This window comes from Haemaphysalis longicornis, unplaced genomic scaffold (genome assembly GCF_048455015.1).
Source record: "Haemaphysalis longicornis isolate Haplotype H1 unplaced genomic scaffold, Haemaphysalis longicornis Haplotype H1 scaffold_1, whole genome shotgun sequence".
Taxonomy (NCBI): Eukaryota; Metazoa; Arthropoda; class Arachnida; order Ixodida; family Ixodidae; genus Haemaphysalis; species Haemaphysalis longicornis.
Window position 1 is genome coordinate 196,696,936 of NW_027526203.1, and position 25,717 is coordinate 196,722,652.

General features: G+C 47.7%; 1 protein-coding gene across 5 annotated transcripts in view; it reads right to left on the reverse strand.

The window, feature by feature from the left end:
* Nucleotides 1-9,132: 9,132 nt before the first annotated feature.
* LOC144140870 (EEIG family member 2) overlaps nt 9,133-25,717 on the reverse strand; it is a 39,028-nt gene continuing 22,443 nt past the window's right edge. The window contains exons 6-8 of one of the 5 annotated variants that reach the window (XM_077672396.1): nt 23,524-23,701; nt 21,576-21,657; nt 9,133-16,314 (exon numbers count right to left, since the gene is read on the reverse strand). In XM_077672396.1, coding sequence (XP_077528522.1) covers nt 16,120-16,314; nt 21,576-21,657; nt 23,524-23,701 — 455 coding nt within the window. In that variant the 3' untranslated portion in view covers nt 9,133-16,119. Of the gene's footprint in view, nt 16,321-21,557; nt 21,658-23,523; nt 23,702-25,717 lie in introns of all 5 variants that reach the window. The other 4 variants (XM_077672381.1, XM_077672371.1, XM_077672373.1 and 1 more) reach the window with 4 other exon arrangements.

Sequence of the window (25,717 nt, forward strand, 5' to 3'; positions counted from 1 at the left end):
CTTGTGTGAAGCGACCTTGACTTGGAGCTAGATACAGTGTACAAACAAACCAAGTAAAGAAAGGCACATTCTTCCATTCACAAACGTGTCCTGGCTTCGTTTCAACTAAGCGAACGAATTGCGACCAAGCAATTTTTTTTTAACCTCCTTGATTGCGACGACCCGCCGGCGGCCGGCGGACGAAACGCTGGGCCGACTGACTCTGTCGGCCGGGGAGCCGTGCAGTAGCGCAGCCGTGGCGCAGCCAATTGCCAGCTCATCCCCTCCTGACGTCACACGAAAACGCCACAGAAAATGGGCGAGCGTAAAGAGAGGAGGACAGCGTTTTCGAATTAGTTTTTTTACTAAATAAAATCGCGTAAACGCGCCTAGAGTGGTCGAAACATGGCCTGGGGACTCCGGACTACAATTTGCGCTAGTAATCCCGCAATGTTTACATATCACTTCAGTGTCCCTTTAATGCTCCTTTCGGCAAATATCCTCCCTTCCGATAACCCATAACCCCCTCCGAAAAAAATTTCTGGCTACGGCCCTGGTTTTCGCCCACATTATAAGCTCCTTTACCGCACAAGCAACTTCGTGCATGCCTTGTGCGGCATTTTAGAGAGCGCTTAGAAGCGGTCGCTCGAACTTCGCGGTCGAAGCCGCCGCCATGTTGCCGCCGCCGGCAGCACCGCGCGCTGCAGCTGCTGCAGCGTGCGGGTGGTTCCGCGTCCATGGTTCCGCGGCAGCGTCAGCGCGCCTGTGACGTGCGCGGCGCGTTTTCGCGAGCAAAAAACGCCGCATGCGGTTGATGCTAAGCTATGTCATGTTCCTTAATTTTTGATTATGTAATTCTGGCTCCTGATGCCAGAAGAAATAAGTTCTTTCAAGATTAGCTCCCGAAAAGCACTGCGTTTTAAAATTGACTGAAAAAAAAAAGCGCGTTGTGCGTGTGATTTGGGTACCACACACATCGTCCCTCTGCGCAAGTGCACCCAGCAACCTAAGGCAGCTGCGGGCTGCGTGAACCGCACGGCGAGTTTCTGCACGCGATTCGTGCGCGGTATTTTCACGGCCGCGTCGACGATTTCGTGCCTGCGGTGCCTCCTTTCCTACACAAGCAAGCACGTTTGTGCCTTGAGTAGCATTTTAAAGAGCGGCAAAAGCGGCCGTTGGAGCTACCTAGCGTCACTAAATAAGCTACCGCACTACTCCGCGGCCGGTGCTGCCGCCGCGTTGCCGTCGCCTACCGCTCGGCACGCACCGTGCGGGTGGTTTCCGCGGCGGCGTCAGCGCGCCTCAGGCGTGCGCGGCGCGTTTTCGCTTGCAGAAGACCCAGAAAACGTTTCATGCGGTTCACGCTTTCGTCGCGCGCGAACGTGTTGCGTTCGGTAACTTCTTGGGGGCCTCGAACACTGGTTTCCCCTATTCTAAAACAGTGTGGGCAGGCCCCGAAGTGGTTTTCCCTGACTGGTAGTACTTGATTGAAAAATTCCCTGACAGTTTCCGGACTTTTCCCGGTGGCTCAAAATTCCCTGACTTTTCCGTTTTCCCAGTCGCTAGACACCCTGGCCTTGCAAAAATTGACTTGCAGTGAGTTACCACTGCCCTCGCAGTCAGGCTCGTGAGTTTGGCCAACTCGGGATACCTCGAGTAGTAGTCGGTGACGATTAGCCACCATGCTCCTCCAATGAAGAAGAGGTCGACGCCGACTTGCTGCCAAAGCCTGTCGAGAAATTCTGTCGGCTGCAGCAGCATCTTCCGGTTAGGCCTGTGCTGGAGGCAGGTCCAGCAGGACTTGACAAGATTCTCGATGTCGGTGTCAATCGTAGGCCACCAGACAGCATTTCTTGCTCTCCATGGCACTTGTCAATGCCGAAATGGCCTTCGTGCAGTACGCGGAGAGCTGACTCCTGTAGCTTTTTGGGCATGACTATCCGAAAGCCATGCATCAGGATGTCGTCGACTTCGGTGATGCTGTCCTTATGTGGCCAGAATTCCTTAAGGTTTTGTTTGAGGTCGCGACGGCTCGGCCAACCCTTCTGCGTGAATGCACGGAGCTGGCGGCAAAGTTCGTCGCGTTGTTGCTCCCCGTTTCAATTCGTCTGAAGAAGGTGGTGAAACTGGGAGCGTAGATAACAGCTGACCCACGCGTCCTTCAATCTCTCTCTTGAGCTCATTCGTCTCGCCGCGGCTTATGGGAGACATCGATAGGGCATCAGCTGCGGTCAGTTCTTTGCCGGGGATGTAAACGACCTCGTATGCGTAACGCATTAAGCGAATCCGCATCCTCTGTAGACGAGGCGTTAAGTCGTCAATGGGTTTTGAGCCAAAAAGCGCAACTAGGGGCTTGTGGTCGGTCTCAAGGCAAAACTTTATCCCGAAGACGTAGTCATGGAACTTCTCGCATGCCCAGACGAGAGAGAGAGACCTTTCTTTTCAATCTGAGGGTATCGACGTTCTTTTTCCGTAAGTACTCGACAGGCATAGGCGATAACAGCGAAGTGGCCGTCCTCTTGCTTTTGGCGCAATACGGCGCCGAGACCGTAGGACGACGCATCCGCTGTGATCTTCGTCGGCCTGTTGTTGCTGTACACGGCTAGAACTGGGCTTGATGAGAGCAGTTTCTTCCATTTGCCGAATGCATCCTCTTGTGCGGCCTCCCAGACGAACTCCTGCTTTGAAGACAGCATGCTGGACAGGGGCTGGAGAAGTTCGGCCATGTTCAGTACGAAACGACCGAGGTAAGTCGCCATGCCCAGTAGCCATCGAAGTTCAGTCTTGGAAGTTGGCCTAGGCATTTCTGTGATGGCTTTCAGTTTTCTCTCATCCGGTCGAACATGGTTGTTTTCGATGACGTGCCCTAAGTACGAGATTTTCGTGCCCAAACTGACATTTTTCCTCCGCTCGAGAGTACTTCGGAGTCGCTCATCGTGTTCCTGCTTGGTCGAACCCCAGATGAGAATGTCGTCCATGTGACAGGCGAACCCATCGAGGCCTTGCAGAATGTCACTCATGCGTCGTTGGAAGTGTTCAGGAGCAGAGCAGATGCCGAAGGGTAGACGATTGAAGCAAAAACGACCAAAGGGCGTTATAAAGGTCGTGATCAATTTGCTTCTCTCAGTCAGCGGGATCTGCCAAAAACCCGAGGTTGCGTCGATTTTCGAGAACCATGCGGCTCCTCGAAGCATGCCAAGGGTGGGCTCAACAGCTGGGATTGGATGCCACTCGCGGAGTACAGACTTGTTTAGTTCCGTGTAGTCTACACAAATGCGGAGTGCCCCCGAAGGCTTGAGTACGACGACCATTGGTGCGCACCTTGCTGTGGGTTGCATGACAGGGGTAAATACGCCAACTTCCTTCATTTGTTGTAGCTCTGCCCTGGTTTTTTCGTAGAGGGGAAGTGGTACCCGTCGTGGAGACGTCAGGGCAAACGGAGTTGCGTCAAGTTGGAGCACGATGTCATACTCCTGTTGCAGCTTTCCGAGCCCTTGGAAGACGTCGGGAAAGTCCCTTTCGACGTTTAAATCCAAAACAGTGTTCATAGACGGGAACAAACCAAGGTTGGAGATGGCTGGTTTGCCAAGTAGGGCTGTGCGCAGACCAGGTAAGATGTAGACGTTTTCCACGCTTTCTCGGCCGTTGAGCTTGAAATGAAGCCTTGCCAGTCCCGAGATGTGCAGAGTCTTTCCATCTGGACCCTGAAGCCTCCGGTCGGGGGAAGTCAGAACAACGTGCTTGAAGAGCTGTCGGAATTGTCGCTCTGGGATAACAGCCTCGTCCGCTCCCATGTCGATTTTGAAGACCAGGGTCTGTGACTCGACGAGGGGAGAGACTTCCCACTTGGATGAAGCCGTCGTCGCCATGAGGCCCAGGAAACCTGGCTCCTGCTCGATGTTCCGAAGAGCATTTGCTGAGCGGCAGACGGTTGAGAAATGGCCCTTTTTCCCGCACTTCTGGCAGATGCAGTCTTTGGCAGGACAGATGGCCCTCGCGCGACGCTCTTTGCCACACCAGCCGCATGATTTCTTGAAGCCCCTCGGGTGGTGTGTGGTTGGGGGTGGTGTTGCAACTGGGTCTTTAGCAGGTCTACTCCGTCGTACTTTCAGAGCGTCGAGGTTGACTGCTTCCTTTGGCGTGCCCGATAAGAGTTCTGCCTGCTGCTGTTGGACTGCTTCATTCTGACGAGCGATGGTTAAATTGATTGATTGATTGATTGATTGTAGGGTTTAACGCGCCGACGCAACGCAGGCGATGAGGCGCGCCGTAGTGGAGGGCTCCGGATTAATTTTGACCACCTGAGGATCTTTAACGTGCGCCGAAATCTCATACACACGGGTTTTTTTGCTTTTCGCCTCCATCAGAAAAGCGACCGGGAATCGAACCCGCGACGAGCGATGGTTAAAGCCTTCATTAGGTCTAGGCTGGGGTCAAGCTGCAGAGTTTGCGACAGTTTATGGTTCTTGAGGCCCATGACTAGTCTGTCACGAATTAACTCTTCGCGAAGCTCCCCGTAGTTACAAGAATCTGCTAGTGCGTGTAGGGCTGTTGCGAAATCTTCGACTGACTCACCATCCAGCTGGACTTGTGTGTTGAATTTCGCCCGCTCGTAGATTATGTTTCGCCGAGGTATGAAGTAGTCCTCGAAGCCCTTAAGCCCTGCGTCGAAGTTCTGCTCGTCAGTGGTCAGCCTGAAGGTATTAAAGGTGTCCTCTGCCTGGAGTCCCATGAGGTAGACCAGTGCATCCACCTGGCATTCTTTGGGTCGATTGCTGAGCCCTGAAGTAGCCCGGTAGCGTAGGAAACGTCTTTTCCATTGGGGCCAATCTGACGGTGAGAAGGTGAACGGGTCAGGTGCCGTGATCTGGAACGAGGCAGCGCTGCCGTTCTTGTTGGCCATCGAGGATGAGTCGCTCGCGAAGGTCGCAGGCAGATCTGTAGTCAAGGGAAGGCCTGTAGACGAGGCAGAAGCGGCTTCAGAATGAGGGTTGGTTGGGTGTGCTGACGTGTCGTTCAGGCGGAGAGCAGTGGTCAGCACATCCCACTTCTGACACCATGTAGGAAGGAATGCCTGCCCAGCACCACGCGCATGACGTCAAGGGCATGGCACGAGGCGCGGGGCGGGAGAGCTTTATTCTCTTTGCAGTGCGGTACACGTGTGAGTGCAGGAGAGTGTCCCACAAACCTTCACGACCAAGTCCATGATTGCAGCTGATTTGCTTCTTCGCTGCCGCACCGACCTTTACACCAAAACTGTTGCTGTAAGTTTGAGGTCCTTTCAGTTTTTTAGAAGTGTTAATCATTGGACATCACCTTGGAGGGGCGCACCCTATGGTGTGTACGTCTTTCTCGTTCTGAGCAAGTGTTGCCAAGATTACGTACGAGTTGTTTTTTGTCACTCGCCCCAAGTGGGTATGCTTGGCTTAACAAACGTGCGCCGGGGACGCTAGGTGGTCGCCACGAGGCACGCACCCACGAGCGCTCAGCATTTTCTTGGTTTTTTTTTCCTGCCGGCCGGTCGCCGCAATCTTGGCCAGTCTCTCTAAGTGTGTATGCATGGCTTGACAAACGTGCACCGGGGACGCAGCGCTGTCATCGCGACGCACGCACACACGAGCGCTAGGCATTTTCTTGGTTTTGTCACCTGCCAAGCGGTCGCTCCGAGGCCCATGCTCACATTTGCGCACTCAGCAATTTCTTAGTATTTTTAACTGCGGACAAGAAAAATTACGATTCGCTAAGCAGCTTCGCTGTTAAAAATGCGTCTTTCCCTGTGTCGCCACGCTAAAGCAATTTTCTGGTTCTCAGTTAGCGGAAACAGCGACGCCACAATTTATTTTTCGGAAAGCCCGCTGACTGCATTTTGATCGTATACGTGGGCACCTTCCTTTTAAGCGTGCTTGCATAAATGCGCCCTCTCATATGCATGGGAGTACTTTTTGGATATTTCTTCCACTGTGCGTCATGTAAAAGACAGCGTACGTCCACCTTAAATCGAGATGAAGCGAACCAACCGACAGTTATCTTTGCATCAGAATAACTGCCTCAGTATCAACTCCTGGCATTGCGAGTAAAAAATCGGGTCCAGATTTACAAAGTTACTTGCTCGTATGATATCGAAAAGCAGCTTTGGTTAGGCGGCGCCTCGGCTATCATATCGCTCTTTTTTTTTTCTTTTAAGGGAACAAACCGCGCACGGGCGGAGGTCGATTACTATTTTTACATGTCATTACGAGCAAACGTGTAACTCCCTGAGGACATCGACCGTCGGAACTCTGAAACGCGTGCCGGTGCCTTATATCCCAGGAACGAGCGAGGCCCGCATTTTCAGAGGAGTAGGAATGCACATCGCCCACAAGCCTTCGACAACTATAGGCCGCCTAATCCCCCGCCCCAAGGACTGGCCGACAATAGAGAAAGCGCCCGGGATCGTTTACCGCATTCCGTGCGCTCAGTAGCAACGCCTCATACATTGGTGAAAGCAAAAACCTACCGGAGAGGATTAGGCAACACAAAAACGACGTACCGAAACAGAATAGAGAACGCGGCACAGTGTCCGAACACTGTGAAGTGGCCGGCCACAAAATTGGCTTCTCCGGAACAACCATCCTCGAAAGGGAACCGAACTGGAGGAAGCGGCTTTTTCTTGAGTCGTGGCATATCCCACGAACCCCTGGGAACCTTAATCGCTCGCTTGGTACTTTCCCTTCGGTGTACACACGGATTACGTGCCGCAGCGAAGGGCATTTGCGCAGCAACAGTGAAAGACTATAAGGCGCAGCTGCAGTGTGGCCCCAGTCACCCCTGAAGAAGAAGCCGAGCCGGCTATGAAACGTCGGGTTTTGTCTATGTATTGGTTGGGGCATAATTAAATTTCATGCTTTGTGAATATATCGCCCCTGTATTTTCGACGTTGCTGCTCATCGAAGATTGAATTGTAAATTTAATGTGAAACCAAAAATGGATGACGCACTATAAAACACGAAAAAAAGTTACTTTCACCAGTGACATGTGCAGTTGATAACATTTTACTTTCAAGTAAACTGACTCTGACGATCTGCAAAAGCAAATACTTTATTTCGGGATTGAAAAAAAGTATTTTCTAGTTTATGAGAAGAGCAGTTTCGTTAGCTTTCGCACTTCGCGAAGACGACGGCCGATATTTGTGCAGACATGTATTTGTTACCACAAGTAAGGTGGCATTCTAGCCACCTTACCACAAGCAAGGCTGAGCGAGTGAGGAAGAAGTCGCAGAAATGTTTATTCCCGCGCGTAGAACTCTGGTAAGGTCGTTAAGCTTTTGGAGAGGTCTAAGCACAAAAACGGCAAATATTGGACGCGGAAGTGCAAGTGGTCAAGAACTTACAAAAGATTATTTTCCTTCTCTCAAAGATACAACAGGAATCATAAATGTACAGGCAAGTGCGCGTTTCGCACTAGTTTTTGGAGTAAAAATATTATTTCAAGTTAAAAAACTTTTGCCAACTCCAGAACTATCGCAAGCGCGCGTATAATTTGTAGGCTTCCAATCTCTTTTACTGCATTGAAAAAATTGCGGCTGTTGCTAACTATGCGGCTAGTTTTAAATATTTGGTACCGACGGCGGTGCAGTACGATGGTGTAGCCTAGAAACCCCCGGCAAACGCATCCCTGTGCCCGGCAGAGCGCCGTGCTAGTCGCTAGAGACGCGCGAGCTCTACTGGACAGGTCTCTCTTCACAGGACATCTAGAACTTTTTCGGCGACTCTCCACCAGGTGCAAACGTCGTCTCCTCGAAGCTACTTTGAACGACGGTACCTAGTGTGCTCTGTGCTTACGAGGCATAGGATTTTGCCATAGTGATTGCAAGAGCACAAACTACTTAGTTGGATCCAATTTGCGAAACGAAAAATTTGAGGGCAGTTGGCCTTTGAGCGTGGCTGCTACATGTATCTGTAAGAAGGGTTCTTTCTGGACACATGTATGTTGTCGTTTCTTTTCCGTTGGAGACCCGTCTCAAATATTCGCAGGGCCATGAAGGCAAAATGCAAGTTTGTTTTATTCGAAAGATTTCGTGCTCTATAGTGCCCCCAGCGCTTGTCTGGAAGCAAACGATGCTTTATTCACTGCAAAATTAATCGATGTAAGCAAAAATTTTGATTCTCACGCCAAAACGTGTTTGAACGACATTTGCAATGACATCATAAGAACTGGTCTTTCAGCTAAACTTGGTGTGGAACGGAGACTTGTTTACTCTTAGTCAACCTAGATGGCGCCACCACACCGCAGTAAGCCGTTCTCTGTCTCGTTTGTTTCTGACCGTATTTAAACCTGGCTTGTTTTTGTTGATAAAGAAAAGAATTGTTTTGTGAAACATAGTGCTCGCTCGACAAATATGGTCACATAAGGCACCGTCGCTTTCTTCAACCGGCCAGTGTCACCTTAGACAACCCCAAAGCCCCACACTGCTGCGCATCTAAACCAAGCATAGTGCGCGCAGTACCAACAGCAGTACACATCGGTACTTCTATGTTTACGTGTGATTTTGAAACTTCCACCGTTTGGCCCACCATTCTTACCGGTATAAAAAGAATGTGCCCTAAATTTAAGTGCAAATAGCTTGTCTGCAAGCTGAAGCTCTGCTTAATTTGCATTTGCTTTTGCTGGCCTCCAATCGCAGAGCTGGCTGATATGACATCATAGGTTCTGATGCGGAAAATGAGCTAGCGGATCGCATGGCCATCCTCTTTTTTTCAAAATTATATAGCTTATTTGAGCAAAGTTTACATTAAGTGGTGTCAGCATGATCCTATCATGCTGATCCTATCATGAAGCAAACTTGCATTTTGTCTTCATGGCCCCTTTAAAGTCGGCAGATATCTACAAAATCTACAAAGTGATTTTTTGTGTTTCTGAAGGTCATCTGAATTTACTTTTGTAGACTATGTGAATCACGGGTGTTTTCTTTTTGACAATTACTGTGCCCTAGTTCAGCATCTTGAAATAAAAACTCCAAAATACTCTTTTATTGCTATCGAAGAGGCGTTAATCCTAGGTCATCCAAATGGTCATCACTGGTCATCCAGTGACCAAATGCAGGTCATCCCACATCAATAAGCTTTGTAAGCATTGCACAGGTCGTGCCTGCTCTTGCAAATCACAGCAAACAAGTCACAGTAATACTCAGTTTATTCAGTTAGTCAATATGTGCAACATCCGTACAGCCGATGAACCCCTCAGTTTTTGACACGGTTTCTTTTACAAAAATTCGGTTAGAAGATCAGCACAACAAAACGTAGCTTCTTTTCTGTTGCCTTTTTTAGTCTTATTGAAGTATATAAAAGGCTGTATTACAGCTGGTCAAAAAAATATGTTTTATCCCCGTACGTTCTTTTGGCACCATGTTTGTGATGTGGCAAACTTGAAAAATGCAAGGGAAGCCTTGCCATTGAAAATGGCTCAAGCTGGCTTCGTATTTTTCTTCAAGTAAAAACCAAGTGCCCGAAGCACGACTCATAATTATGCCATCTTCCCTCCTACTGCCAAATTACAATTGCCCTAGCTCGCAGCCAACTAAAAATATAGTAAAAAGTATTGTGCCTACTACAAGCCCTTTCTGCTCCCCTGCTGGGCACGTTGTCAACCAAAAAAAATTCAGCATGCAATCTTAAACCTTCCAAGAAAGATGGAACAGGAATTCCGAGTCACACACAGTGGAAGGAGACAAACTGAATGAACAGAGGAGGTGCAGACGACCAATGCTGATTACTGACGGGGGACTATTACTACGTGCAGGCCTTTTGACCGTACAACAGTCATTGTGGTAGTCAGCACCAAAGGTTACGAGCTCTCCAGTTGGAGTGACGTATGTGTAGTCAGTGCCAAGAACTTGGGCTAGAACTTGAGCTGGCAGTCTGTGGTGGTTGCCCCGCATGCCTCCCCGTTCATTGCAAATTCTCCGCATTGCTGCAACTACAAACAAACTGAACAAACCTAACCGCTGCCGTGTCTTGCAAAAAAGAAAACAGAAAAGTACTGCGAATTTCTTCCGAGTATATGCATTTGCAAGTTTTTCCCTGCATACAATACAAAGTGCCAAACCAAAGACTCAAGCTCTTTGGGAATAGTTGTGGTCAAAAGGCAATACCGCCAACCATTTTGTTTCCTTAGACTACCCATCTGTGAACCTGAAATTAGCAGCAAAAATTTGGGGTTAAAAAATTCAATAAACTTCTCTTAGCTCTAGCAGTGGGGACACAATATTTCCCAAATGAAGTTTGTAACGACTTTTTAAAACGGCAGGAAAAAAAAAAAAAGGGCCGAACATTTTTCTCCCAGCAATTCTTGCCGAGGCCAGTATGAGCTGTAATGCAAGTATTGAAAGCCTTTCGAAATCATGGATCGATGCATGTTAGCAGCTTGTGTAAGATAACGTTACAGTTGCAATTCCAAACCAGATCAACCACTGGCTCCGCTATTAAACGCTGCAACTGTTCCCCAATGGCACGTTTATAGTCCAACGTAGCGTGCATACGTTACATTACATTTCCAAAAACATGGCCTTCTATACCCCAACAAGCCAGCGTTAACCGACACTGCCAGCAGCAGCTGGCGTGCTCGGGCTTCTGCTCTATTTGCACGACTAAAACGCCAGCTGTAGGCTGCAGTGGTTGTGTAGCGCAAAAGAGAGGCGCACCCCCTGCGGGACATTACTGGTGCAACGAGACTGAATGACTGCATCACCAGTGTGCCGGCGATGTCAAACTATTAACGCACCTTAAAAATTCAATGTTTCTTTCCTGCCGCAGGCAACACTAGTAGGCAATGCTGCTGGGCTCTCATTAATTATTCGGCTGTTTTACGCCACCATCAGCCAAAATAATTTATTATTGTAGCATGCAGCCAGCTGCACAATTAGGAGGAAAGAAAGGATTGGCAATTCAGCAACACAACTGCAAGGTTAATAAGGGTAGGCCAAAATACTGCACCCAGTCTTCAGTCATAGGAGAGTTTCTGCTGCGATAACATTTTTGGTATTCCCGAATGAAAAGAACACTGCACCTTTAGTTCTGTGTGCGAATGCAGGGAGAAATCAACACCAGTAGAAGTCAACATTCACGATGAAAGCAAGAGGTATTTGTTGTGCCATTTGCTATTTACCATAGTGAGCCTTCTACACAAACGCACACTGAGAGAGTGGAAAAAATAAGTGGCAGTCAAAAATTACCCAGTAAAACTTGAAAATCTTGACACTACCATTGAAATGCAACGTGAGCACTAGCTTTGGAAAAGCAGTGGCCAATAAAAATTATAGACTGCCATTTGGCAGCACCTAAAAAAAAAAAAAATTTACCTAAAGAGGGAGTAAAAGAGCACTCGTGTTTTGGCAAACCACACTTCTACAACATACAAGGGCAATGGGAATGACTAGAACTGCAGGTTCAAGTAAGCTGAGGGGGTAGCACAACTTCTCGCAAAATGGAAGCATCTTCGGAGCAGCACAGCATGCCTCTTTAGCTTGCAACAGCTAGCGAGTGAGCACTCTTGCCACTGGACTTTCCACCTATGTACAGTCTGTGCACACACAATTACTCAGTGTACTTCGGATAAAAAAAAATTTGGACCCCTTTAGCAGTCTGTAGATCAGAATATTGTGTTCAACCGACTCAAAAATAATTTTGCACTGGTGCGGCTCTTCAAGAGCTTAAAATAAATTTTGAGCATCTCGTTTCGCGGGTGTTTATTCGGGCATGTTAAATGCTCCTACTTTTCGATCTGGTCACGCACGAGAGAGCCAACCTATGCTCAGAAGATGGCTCTGCTGTGCTGCTATAAAGCTGCCACTAGTGACCAGACTGGCTGGCACACTGACCACTTCCTCGAAGAGAACTACAAAGCTGGCTGCACACACAGCACAGGTTCATTCTGCAGCTGCGTCCGACGGCATTGACAAACACAAATAAGAGCTGAGCATCGTGTGTGTTTACCCGATAACTATGTGGTCCTCACACAGTGAAACACTAAACGAAACACATACATTTCTGCAGATAGACAGGTGCGGCAGCCAAGAAGAAAAGCAAAATAGAAGCAAAAGACCGGCTCTGTGCTTCCATTTTGCAAAAGCAAGTTAATTGGAAAGTTGTCATTTCAGCGCCTGTCGGAACACTGAAGCAGAGCTCGAACACTGCTCAGAGGATGCCTCCCATCCAAAAGAAAAGCTCAATGTGCACATGAAATGCAGAAATGCCAGGAAATGTGCTTCAAGGTGGTGGGTGGCCATGAATGACCTGAAGAAACTAGCAGATGAGCAGAGTTTTGGTAAATTATTCGCAACGTTTAGTTTTCATCCCTAAAAGTGAAACAAAGCTTACAGCCACAAGGACCAATTACAAGCCTGTTGTAATGTAGAAACCTCAGCCAAAATTGTGCTTTGTGGAACAGTAATTTCTATTTACACGAAGCTTTACTCTGCTGTAGAAACGCTTACTGCAACGACGACAATATTTCACAGCAGTCTTGATTGAAAATTAGCAGTGCAAGCAGCTAAGGCCAGCAGGGACAGTTAATCACCCATGCTACCACACTCTGGATTCATATATGTTCAATAGCCAATAAACCCATTCAGGTTTTTACACTTTCACGCATCCAAACCATAATTTCTTTTGAGGGGTTCTAATCAATGTTTAGCAGCACAAACCTGCCTAAAAAACAAAAAGAATAAAGAGGGAAGGGAGTGCACAATTCCTCGCATTTCTAGGGGATAGCTCGGCAAGCCAAAGATTCTGGGTGCATCCAAAGACGGGCGCTTTTCAGAGACACGCAAGCCGTTATTGTATATTGCGCATAGCACATGCATCTCTAGCCGCTCCAAAAACAACTTGTGCACTGCATAGTGTGCATGCACATGCCCACGCCAATGCACAAAAGACAGACACACAAAAGTGCAAGCAAAAGGAACTTGGTTAAAACTTGGCCAGAAGGGCACACAAGCCTGGCCGTCATGCAACCTGCTATGCCAGCGGGCACACAGAGCAGCCGCAATCGATGCCTCCATTCTCAAGTGCAGCTGTGTGCCAAGCCACGGCTGCACAGCGCCTGCCCAGAGCGTGCAGTCGCAACAGCCATGACATGCCGCCCTGCGAGGCCCCACCAGGCAGAGCGTGCTTTGGAGCACATGCTCAGTGGACAGACCCCGCACCTCCAGCATTTCGACAGTGGTTTTATTTGGCTCTTGCGCCTCTTGCAATCAGCTAGCCCAGCAGCTGTCAAGTGAAGGAGCGGACACCCACAATTCCTTCAGAGAAGCCAACGTTCAAACAGGGTATAAGGCCTGCACCTAAGGCACAAAAATCAGAATCCAGCCTGGGCTCTATAAATATGCATACACAAAACAAAACAAAATATAAATATGTCTTGGATACAGGCAGCACGAGAGTGGCAAAACTTTTTCCACGACACACGTGCACACACACACACACGAAGAACTTTCCCCGAGCTTGCTGGGTAGGGACGGCGGACAACCTAGGCGCCTACTCACCTAAACACACACATTCCAGAGCACTCATTCGAAGCAGGTTCTAGGCACGCACTTGGCGTCACTTGTGAAACCACACAGGGTAAAAGAGAGCAGAGATACACGGTTGCTACCTCGAAGAGAAAAAGGCCCACACATTCCATGATTAGCATTCACAACCGTGCAATGGCAGAAACTGGAAAGTGCAAACAAGTGCGGCTCTCGTAGGCGATGGGCAATACTAGAAACTCGTACACTGCACTTTGACAACAAATGCCACATGTGCAGAAGCACAACAAAGCATGCATTCCATGAGAAATATGCGTACATGTTCAAAAAAATAACACACTCATTCAATTTAAACACACTTGGTCCAAACGTTCAAACACTTTCATTCGCTTTTTTTTTTTTAACTTCGCCTTCTTGGCTTTATATTAGAGCTGTGCACGGTGCGGGCTGACAAGCCACACGAGCTTCCCGACATTCCCGTCATAAAACAAGAGGAAAAAAAAAAGAAGCAGAGGTACAAAGCGGCCCCTAAAAACGGTCGAAAGGCCCTTTCTTTTGCACAATGCAGAAAACATCCAGGTCTGCCTAGTTTATGCTTCACGAACTCATCAATCACAATGCGAAACACCTGATGAGGGTTCAAGGAGAACAGATTTTGAAGGTAGCAGAATACTTTTTAGAATGTGAAGTAAGAACTGCATGGAAGGGAAAAAGAAAGAATAAACTGAAAAGCTGAAATAAAGAAATTGCCTGCTTTACCCGATATAAAAAAAGGAAGAAAAAAGATACGAAAAACGAGACCACACATTCCACTGGGGCATAGAAGTCAAGTTCTTGTCACCCAACCAAACTAGCCCGTCCTTAAAAATGTGAACATTCTCAGAGCAGAAATAGAAACGTAACAGGCCTGTTAGCAGCAGTTTTGCAGAGAACAGAAGAAGCCTTTTGCCCCAAACAAACACAACAGATCCTGAAAACAATAGTAGAATCAAGGCCACACCCATAATGTGTTCCTAGCCACCTTTCTCACAACCCTAAGCCCCCCAAAATCTACTTGCAATCTACTTCAAACCCCACTGGAACAAAAACTAAGGAGACCCAATTGTGGGCTGCCCAAAGGAGACAAAACGTGAAAAACACCATCATTTTCAGCTGAAGGCTCCAGATGGCTGCAAGCCTCTAATGTGCGAAAGATGCGTGCCGCTGCCTACCTTAGAACAAGATGAGAAGGAGAGGAGTCCAAAAACATAAACTAGTGAAAGGACAATATCCACTCGTGCATTGCAAAAAGTTTCAGGAAGTGAACAACACTGCAGGTGCATCATTGCCAAGAATAGCTGGGCCACGCTTGGACAGACGAGTGGGTTAAATGCCATTTGCCCTTCTGACAACCCATATTTGGCAAAGAAAGAACAGCATGCCTCCAAGTCTTCATTTCGGTCGCAATACAAAGGTTGCTCCTAATTGGCCTGGGCCTGGACAGTTTCAGCTGGCCAACACAAGGAGATTTGAGTGTCTTATCCGAGGACCTTTCTTATTCCACTATTCGGCGTGCGAGAATATGCGCAACAAAAGAAGTGGCCAAGTACCAATAAACTGTGCACAGGTGGCGTTAACCCTTTGATGCCCAATGTTACTCACAAGCGACAACTCAAACAATATTTTTCTCTCTCTCGCACTTTCTGGTTTTTTCGACATTTAACACAATCTGTTGACCGACGAAGGTTCCGGGACATTCAAAAATTTAAAAAAGAGGGCAGCGTGTACTTCCGTGTGCTAAAAAAAAGTCTATGCGTGTCAATTTGCACCGAGCCCGGGGGCTCAATGGGCTAGTGACAGGTAAGCGAAATTGTGCAATTTCACTGTTATCACAAATGATAGCAATACAACCTTTAATTTACTGTCCACACTTGAACCACAAATCATGTTGATCAAAGTAGCTTTCTCGTTCAACTGATATATGGCCACCCAGTGCCCAGTGTTTCCCAGCGCCACATGTTTTTCTGACTTCATATTTGTGATGTCGGAAGTCCTCTTAGATCATAAAAATGTTTTCACAATCTTGAGCAAAAACTTAACGTTTTGGGCATCAACGGGTTAAACAAGGCCAATTGCGCATTAAATTTATGCCGAATTCAGTCTACCTTGTGAAGCCAGGGTGTGGCTGCTCGTATTTCTGGCTGAAGAAGGGAATCAGCTGACACAGCTATCAACCAAAGTTTTCACTGGAAATACAAAGAAAGAAAGCAAAAAAAAAAAAAAATGCTATCCTCTGAAATGAAAATTCTGCTTTTCATTCTCCCAGCCAGTGCTAATCTGGGATCTCAACACCAGAGCCCAGTAATGCTGGCTATGTTGGATGTACCGGAACTGCACAGCTCCAACACTGATGGCCAGGTGAAAGGGGGCAACGGGAAGCTATTGTTGAACAGAACAGAAGATAGCTCATTTGCAGAGAAAGGAGGAAATGAAAATGGGCCATGCCCGGCCACACGAGGCTTTCAAGTTTCTGAGGTCTGCCGCAGCTGGCATTCAATCAAGTTTCCCCAATGCGGAGGGTCCGGGCAGACAGACGAACCGAAGCCAGTGTAACAGGAGGGGGGGGAGGGGCAAAGTGGGCCGAGAAGAGCAGCTGATCAGTCACACGAGGCGGTCGCCTTGAGGCTGCCCGAGGTGCTGGTCTTGAGGGCCGGCACGCCGTCCTTGCCGATGAACAGCTGCAGCCCCTGGCCCTCAGCAGGCTCAGCCTCGAGGTTGGTGTCGCGGATGAGATCCTCGATCAGCTGGTCGGCATTGACACGGGTGGAGTCCATACGGTGCTCCTCAGTGATCTGCTTCTGCAACAGAACAGGAAGAAACTCTGCGGTCTGTTTCTGCAGAGCGGCGGCAAAGTTACTCGTGCTGCCATTCTGTTGCTCCTTTCGCTTATCTTCTCCAAGTCGAACGTTTGCACCAGACAAGAAACCAACATCCTCACTGTGACGCAGCAGTGCACTGGTGATGCTGAGCAACTGGTTATGACGCTACCATTGAATAACTTTCCAGCAAAAAACTATGGCACAAGTAGTGCTGTGGACTCTACAGGAGCTTCGTACCGTATATACTCGAATCTAATGTGCCCTCGATTGTAACGCGCACCCGTTTTTCGCGGTCCGAAGAAGAAAAAACGTTACGTCCTCGATTGTAATGCGCACTAGACTTTCATTATTTAATACAAAAACGCAACCTTTTCGCACTTGCAACGAGCAAGGTTTATTCCAAAGGTGGCACGAAATGAAATGTGCCGGTTATTGCCGGCAAGACAGTCACCACGACAACGATCTGGGGCAGCGCCACCCCTGCAGCTCTGTTGTTACGGGTCTCTAAGCCGCTCGCTGCTGCTCTGCCAGCAAGTCTTCTATTTGGGGATATCGCCCCCTTTGTGGTCCGCTGAACCCTTTCCGCGTCGCCTTGCTTGCGAAAATTTTCTCTTTCTGTTTGTGCCAGTCCCGCACGCAAGCCTCCGGAATACTGAACGCACGTGACGCAGCCTGATTTCCATCGCTTTCCGCGCCACGCACAAGATTACTTTCTTATTAAACGCAGCATCGTGGTGAACCCGCCGTGTCTTCGCAATGGGAAATTCCATGGCAGAAAGAACAGCGGAATGCAAAAAAAGACTATGCAGACAACAAAGGCAAACATGCGCCGACTACGAAGCGCTGGCTACGCATTCAGTAGTCAAGCGGCCATCTTGAAACGTCAATGGCGATATGGCGCCGCAGTTTTGAGTCGTACTCGACTGTAACACGCGTGTGATTTTGGGACCTATTTTGCCGGAAAAAAGGTGCGCGTTATCTTCGAGTAAATGTGGTATATTCATATGTTAATGCTGGACGTTTCAAAGCATTGGAACCCACAAAAACAAATGTTAAAAGGAAAATTTTGTTGTACAATACCGTTACAACCTGCATATAATAGGAGGTTTTCTTCCCCCGAATTTCAGCATGTAAAATTCGCGCCCTGTAGTATCTGTGAACAAAACAATTTTCAGATGAAATCAGACATCTAAATGTGGATTCACACTGTTTCAGTTTTAGTATAACTGAGCAGTCATCATCATTAGTTTTTCTAGGGCAGACGTTGCACTGCCTATTTATTGACAACATGGGTTTGCGGTGTCGCGACTGTCACCAATGCCGTCACATCTAGAAGTGTGCACCATGCAAGTTAAAGCTATGCCCAATGCTCGGGCTCCGAAGGCAAAACTCTGCTTCCTTCTAAAGAAGAGCTATATTGGCCACCGAGAGCATTGGGAACTCAGCCGCAGGTGGAACTCGGCCGCAGGGTGAAAGTCCCAGTAAACGAAAACAGTAATATGTACATAATTGGTGAGACAGAAGCAAGCTTTTTCTTGCGTGCAATCACCCAGGAAGGATTTTTGGGGGTTTACAGAACAGAGCATCCCATGTAAATTAAATAGACCTAACTGAATTCAAATGAGAACGTGCTGTCCACCCCACCATTAATATCAAGCTGCAATGAGAGAGACCCGCCGCGGTGGCTCAGTGGCTAAGGCGTTGCGCTGCTGAGCACGAGGTCGCGGGTTCGATTCCCGGCCGCGGCGGCCGCTTTTCTGATGGAGGCGAAAAGCAAAAACGCCCGTGTGTACGAGATTTCGGCGCACGATAAAGATCCCCAGGTGGTCAAAATTAATCCGGAGCCCTCCACTACGGCGCGCCTCATCGCCTGTGTTGCGTCGGCGCGTTAAACCCCACAATCAATCAAATCATCATGCAACGAGAGAGTGAGTGAGAAAGAGACTAAAGCACAGCTTAAGTCCTCGTTACTTTACACTAAATTTTTTTCTCCCAGTCACAAGCCATATAATAGCACGTAGTCTTATTCAGCACGTGACATTTCGTGCAACGGTCATCATGTGGTCACCATGAAGCTGACACGGTAGCTATGTCACCACCATAGGAATGTCAGCAAGAACATGCATGTTCTCGATTTTTCGTCGTGAAAATCTACTATGTCATTCATGAGCCTGCAGAGCTCCATTAGAGCAGTGGCACACACAAGAAGCCACTGGAGAGTGATGCAATGAAAAAAAAAAAAAAGGAGTCGGCGCACGAGACTGCACTGAGGAGAGTGCAGATCCACATTTTGCCTGCCGCTGCGCCAAAGGTGCCTGAAGCGCACTGCCACGCCCCCACTCTGGCATCTATCAGCAGCATGGAAGAGAGAAAACTCGGGAGAGGCCCCTAGTATCTCAAATGCACTACAAAAAAATGTGGCGAAAGTGGCATCACTTTAAATAAGTCCATGGACACACTGCTTGAGTTCTCACAGCTATGGTGGCTAAATCTGGTTTAATGCCACGGACAATTTTTACACAGCACCTAAAGAGCTAGGGGTATAAACAAAATTAGTGGTGGAAAAGACGAGTACGGCTAATTTCCAACACATTCTGCAGGATCCGCATGTTTCTTTGGTGTTTGAACAGCCGGTTGAAACAGAAATAGCAGCAGAGAAGGCACGGCAAAGACGAGGAGAATGAGAAAGGGTAGTGGGCTCCATGGACGTCCTCACATGGTGGGAGTGGCGTCGCAAAAAACGATGTCAGAGCCTCTCCTAAGTATTCTTTCTTCCATGATCGGCTACCTCATCATCTGGCGCGCGTGTGTACATTCAGCATGGTTGCAACGCAATGAAATTTGCAATGAGCTGTGACGATAGAGCTACACTGAACAAACAGCAAAGTATTATAGCAACCCGTAATTCTAGTGTGACGACAGCTTTCGGCAAACAGAGTAACATGTTGCAGTGCTAGAGCAGTGTACCAGCTGCAAGCTGGCATGCTGTTAAGTGGGGAATGCTCGTGCCAACAAACTCAACAGAGTGTCGACAGTCATCACTGCAATAATTAGATTGTGCGAATCAACTCAGAAGCGAGTCAGTATCGAGTTTGGTGCACTACAGCGCCGTGTTTCCCTTCCACAACAAAGTTCAAGTGGGCTTCGTCAGATGGCAGCCCCACCCCCTACATGCGTGGGAGACCAACTCTGGACAGCATCTCAGGTGAGGGCTATCTCTATTGCAAGCTGTCCGTGTCTACCGCTCTGACCTTGGCTAGTTGGTGTTGATCACAGACGCCCTCGAGCCTCGCACTCTATTTTCTGGGGAGTTCCCAAATACGCAGCTGTGCTTTGGCGCTACAGTCTATTGCGTTCTCATAATATCGAATGATGCAGTGTGGCCATACATATGGCAGTTGTGAGGAAAACGCCTTGAGAGCCACTGCAGCGGTCTGTCCGATAGTGGGCCAAGGCGACAGACACAGCCACACAGCCCTAATCTACACAGTAAGAGTTTTACCTACAAGTTTGCAAAGAAAACACAGGCTAAGTGCAAAGTTCTTGGTTTAGAACAGCCTTGAGAATGTGCAGACTCTCTTACTCATTTGCTTTTTTGAACGACATAAATGGTGAAAAAATATAGTCATGTTAAGCAGAAGACGAACTTGTGTACCCACAGCCACTAGTACAATGTTCCAGCTGCTACTAGCGAAAGTCCCACAGATGCAGACCAAGGTGCTCTCGGTGCATCAAAGCCCAGCCACATATGCAATGCTGGCGCAAAGCCCTCCTTATGTGTACAGAGCACAGGCAAAACAGCAGTGCACATTAAATGCCCCACAAACGCACACACATGCACACAAATCCTGCAAGCCCATCTCCAAACTAGTTAACTAACCAACACTTGCAAAGCAAACTGAGAAATATAGGGGAGGCAGGTTACTGTGAAACGTAATCAAGTTCACAGCTGTCCACAAGACAGCTTTCATCCAAGGTGTGATTACAAGAATGCGGGTGGGAACCGGGCAGACGTTTTCTACAAGACTAACATTGCACTCTCATACAGGAGGGTTCCTTTTTTTTTTTTTTTTGCAATCCCGATAGCTGTATATGGGTCTGGGTATAACATTTGTTTTCTCACCTAATTGCAGAAGACTGCAAATTTTATCATTTCAGGCATGAGAGCACAACATTTATAGCAATTCTATAAGTTGCATATTCATTCTAAAGTCCAACACCCCCCCCCCCCCCCCCCCCTCCAAAAGAACAAAAATCATGAAGCTGTGCTTTGTCAGGGCTTTGTTATTCTTCACACACACACACAGCCAATGCTCATAAATGCTATGAAAAGAGGTATAGAAACACCCGGATAGCTGCGAATTGATTGATTGATTGATTGATTGTAGGGTTTAACGCGCCGACGCAACGCAGGCGATGAGGCGCGCCGTAGTGGAGGGCTCCGGATTAATTTTGACCACCTGGGGATCTTTAACGTGCGCCGAAATCTCGGACACACGGGCGTTTTTGCTTTTCGCCTCCATCAGAAAAGCGGCCGCCGCGGCCGGGAATCGAACCCGCGACCTCGTGCTCAGCAGCGCAACGCCTTAGCCACTGAGCCACCGCGGGGGGTAGCTGCGAATTGGTTTGGCTCACGTAACATAGAATACAGAGAGATCTGTCCCAAGCCTGGAAACAGAAATATCACCCCAAACGTCAGCGTGGGTTACTGAAATCAAACCAATTGTCTTTACTTGTAAAGAAGAGAAATATCCAGTAAAATAAATTTACATAGCTTACGGCAGCTGGCTATTTATAAGCTTTCTTTTTTTGTTCCGAGTGACACTCACCTTCACTCCCAGAGAACACACATTGCCACAAAGCACTTATGCCACTAAAATTTGCAGTTCCAATGCTGGCCGGTGTCATATTGACCAACAAGTCCAGGATGTGTGCATGCAACAGGATTGGCAATGCAAAACAAACGAGATGGGCCGAGAATGCACAATAAAGGTGATAAATTGCCAATTTCTCACAGGCCACATAGCCCATACTATAACCACTCCCAACAAACGAGCAAACACTCCACAAGAACAAGCTGATGCCGAGGAAATTGTGCTCTGGCAGCAGCAGCAAGCGGGACGCTACCAGGCGAAAAAAGAATTGTGGAAGCAGACGGCCAGGCAGGCAAGAGGGAGGGGGAGAAAGAGAAAGAAGCCAGAAGAAGGGACACTCACATAGAGCAAGTTCTGTACCTTGCTGATCGGACGCTTTCGATCGGGAGGCTTCAGGGACCCCGGGAATGTGTCGCTGTAGCTCGAACCGGAACTCAAGTTCCTGCAAAAGGATGACCCATGCTGTGGTCAAAATTGCTGCACTTCCTGTGTGTGTATATACAGGGTGTCCCAACTATCATGCACCAAGATTTCTAAAAAGAGCAGCGGCGCTACTTGAGGAAAAACTAGTGTGTAATGTTTCTGGTAAAAAGGAGAATCTGCCAGCAATTCTTTGTGATGAGATTTAATTAGGTAATTGTAATTAATCATCTAGCTCGAGAAGTAGTGTCCCAATTATTAAAGTGTCAATGAGGCACTTGTAGGTGTCAATGAGGGACATTAACTGCAGCGTTTTCAGCGACGCACTAATTGCATACTCATTTTTTGATTGATAAAGGAATCCCTATACAAAACAAAAAAATATCATGTGACGGTGCTCCCACCCGCATCATAAATCAGTGCCCTCAAATAAGCTGATTGAAAGCGACTAGACAGTGCATCGCCTTGATAATGGCATGGAAGGAGCAGCAGCAGCAATTTCCGTGGGGCGCATGCGGCAGATAAAGCACAAACTCAGCTGCGATTTCTTCCTTTCTTTCCTTTAGCTCATTTGGGCTAACTCAGAGGGAACCTGTTCGGGGGCGCTGCTTTATGATGCATGGTGCGCCGTCACATGGTATTTTCCATATTTCGGGAGGTTTTTATATCAGTCCGAGAAAATTAGTACGCAATTAGTACGTCACTGGAAATACTGCAGTTAGATGTCCCTTGTGGGTACCTATGAGTGCCTCATTGACACTTTAATGATTGTGACAGTACTTATCGAGTTTATAATTAATTACAATTACCTAATTGATTAAATATCATAAATGAGAAAACTACTGGCTGCTACTCCCCGGTACTGGAAACATTATGCACTAGGTTTCTTCAAGTAATGCCACTGCTCTTTTTTTAAATCTTGGTGCCCGATAATTGGGACACCCTGTATATATACACCATATACACCGTCAAAATCCTCCTTTGTTAGAGCTTACAAAACTCCAAAAATTTGAGAGTACCTGACACCCTTCTATGTTTGCTAGTTAGTGACTCATGGAAGAGAAGAATCTCAACACTGTACTGCCCCAAAGCAAGCAGCGAGTTGTATTTTTTCCCAAGCAGGAAAGACAAAACAATTTAAATTTACATTTGGGATTCAGCAGGCCCAAGTTAAAAATGGGTTCTAAGGTTTGCTTTGGGTAATAGATTAATTTAGGCCACCTGCAGTTATGAGTACCTAACTATGTACGGAATCGAGAAAATATAAAATTTCACATTAAGCCCTCCTGTAAAAAAAGCTCAGGAGCAATGAAGAAGCTGTCAGACTGTAAAGCACAAAAAGCACATGAATAAAAGCACAAGAATAAGGTATAAAAAAGTAACAAAAATACAGAGTCCATCTTGGGCACTGTTTTGGGCAACAGACATTTCAGATAAAGCACACAGCATTAGGCTTTGTTTGAGAGGCTATTCACTTTAGAAGATAAGGACATTACACCACAACCAACAAGCCACATAATATCATTCTGCCAGTGCTACAGATATAGAGAAGCAGCCTTCAACCACTCGGGTTCCTCAGAGAAATACCTGGGTGTCACAGCTGCTGGTGGATTTTTAGGTCAGTCCCCTGAAACAGCACCTCACTCCCAAGTGTATAGCAGCTTCAATTTTTACAGTGGCCACACCACGCAGGGATGAAAAAGTGTCCATACGCACAGACCGCCCACGACCTGAACTCGTAAGGGATGCCCGTGCTGCTGCACTAATAATCCACACTTTCAACTTTGCACCTCCTCTCTTCCCGATGACACTGCTGGCAGTATGGCCCCTGGCGTGTCACGCTCACACTCTCTCCCCTCCCCTCCCCCCTCCGTGGAGGCAGACCCACCTGACGTGGCCAGACTCAGAGCTGCCCTGGCGAGAATGCGACTGGAGGCTGCCGTAGCCGGAGCCGCGCGAGTGCTGGCTGTGGTAGCTTGAATTGCGCGAGTGGCACTGCTCAAAGTCCTCCTCCCGCCGGGCGTCACCTGGCTCTGGGCACCCCACGCCACCGTTGCCACCCTCTGCTTCGAGGCCAGGCAGTGACAGAGGGAACAGGTCAGGGATCAGGAAAACCCACAGCTGAGGGGAAGAGCAGTGGTTGACACCACCCAATACTAGGTGCAACAAGCAAGTCGACAAACAAGACGGCGCTTGTTTTAATCACTTTCCAATTTTGCTCCCTACAGATGGCATGCAAAAATGCACTTGTACTTTTTTTTTTTTTTAAATTTCTGAGGTTTCAAACTCCCTAGCTACTCCTCGGCTCTGAAGGCATGCCATACTGGAGGACTACGAATTAATTATTCCGCCCGAGGACCTTTAACACGCGCCAAAATGTTGACATATGGGCGCTTTCATTGTTCACCTCTATCCGAAAACCGGCTGCCGGGGCCGGGATCAAATCGGCGTACTCGGACAAAGCAGCACGATGCCTTACCCACGAGCCACCCAATGGGTAGGATACAAATATTGGTGGCAGCAGAACATAACCACCCTCCATAACCTCGATCGTAAGAGCCCTACTTCTACCCTCCATTTATCCTGCAGGACAAGTTGTGTACTCTGCATTGGTTAGTCATGTACACTAACAAAAGCAATGGCAATGTAACAATACAACCATGGACCAACGAAATGCAAATTCAAACATATGAACATTAACCTCTTTGTTTTCATTCCCAAAATATCTCGGGAGATCGCGCATGCACACCCACTGCCACTCACGAATGCACGTCTGCGACAAAAAAATACCGCGGCTGTGTTGCACCATCTGTAGAGAGGTCATGTAAACACATAAAACTTGTAGGGTAAATTTTACACTACGGATGCTGCACGCGTTTTTTCATCCACACCGCTTCACATTCTTCTCCACAATGCAGCCATGGCGAGTCATATGTGAACAAGCAAGAGAATTTCACTGCCTGTGTTTTAGCTGCCAGCTGCCGCTCTCTGCAAACATTCATTGCGAAGGGTGTCCCACTAAAAAGTTTTTGGAACACCTGGACCTCTTACGTGGCACCTATTTATACTGTTAATTAGTTAGCTGGCAATTTGTAGCCAATTCAACTTTTTATTAGAAAAGATTTTCCTGTATAAATTGTTTAGATGTCCTTCAGAGCATCTTAGTGTATTAGAAGCATAAAATTTCCACGGAATTAACCGAAAAAAAAAAAAAAAAGAACCTGTCAGGAAGTAAGAACCAGCCAGGAAAAAAAAAAAAAAAAAAGCAGCGAAAGGTTTAACAGGCAAAACAGAAAAATATGGCTTGTGGAGAAACAATATTGGTGTCCTTCTACTTTATCTAGAGGGTCCTATTATCAGCGTCTGTTACTGTAACTGAGCCATGTGATAACTTGACTTAGCTGGGAAGAAATTTAACCCCTGGCATGTTCTGGTTGATATATTCGTGTTCGTATTTAATTTGTCCGTGACTGTACACGTTGATCTCTCTGGGAAAACAAGCGAATTTTACAGTGCAGTATACATCTGTGGGCACAAGTACTTAACCTGAGAAGAAAAAAAGAATAAGGTTGGCGCTTTATATGCCACGTCTTCACCTAGCCTACAAGAGTGCCCTAGTGAAGAGCTGCAGAATACTGTAGAACCCGCCGCGGTGGCTCAGTGGCTAAGGCGTTGCGCTGCTGAGCACGAGGTCGCGGAGTCGACTCCTGGCCGCGGCGGCCGCTTTTCTGATGGACGCAAAAAGCAAAAACGCCCCTGTGTACGAGATTTCGGCGCACGTTAAAGATCCCCAGATGGTCAAAATTAATCCGGAGCCCTCCACTACGGCGCGCCTCATCGCCTGCGTTGCGTCGGCGCGTTAAACCCTACAACCATCATCATCAGAATAATGTAGAATGTCAGGAGTTCTCCAACGTGCAGCAAAATGTTACAGACAGGGGCGGTTTAACTTTTGTCACCCTAAGACAAGTGGCTACCACAGCCATGAGTCGAACCCATGACTAAGTCCAGGAACACGCATTCTGTACACACTGAGGCGCCAAGGCAAATGCCGGGCTTGAGGGTCCCAAGAAAAACGTGAA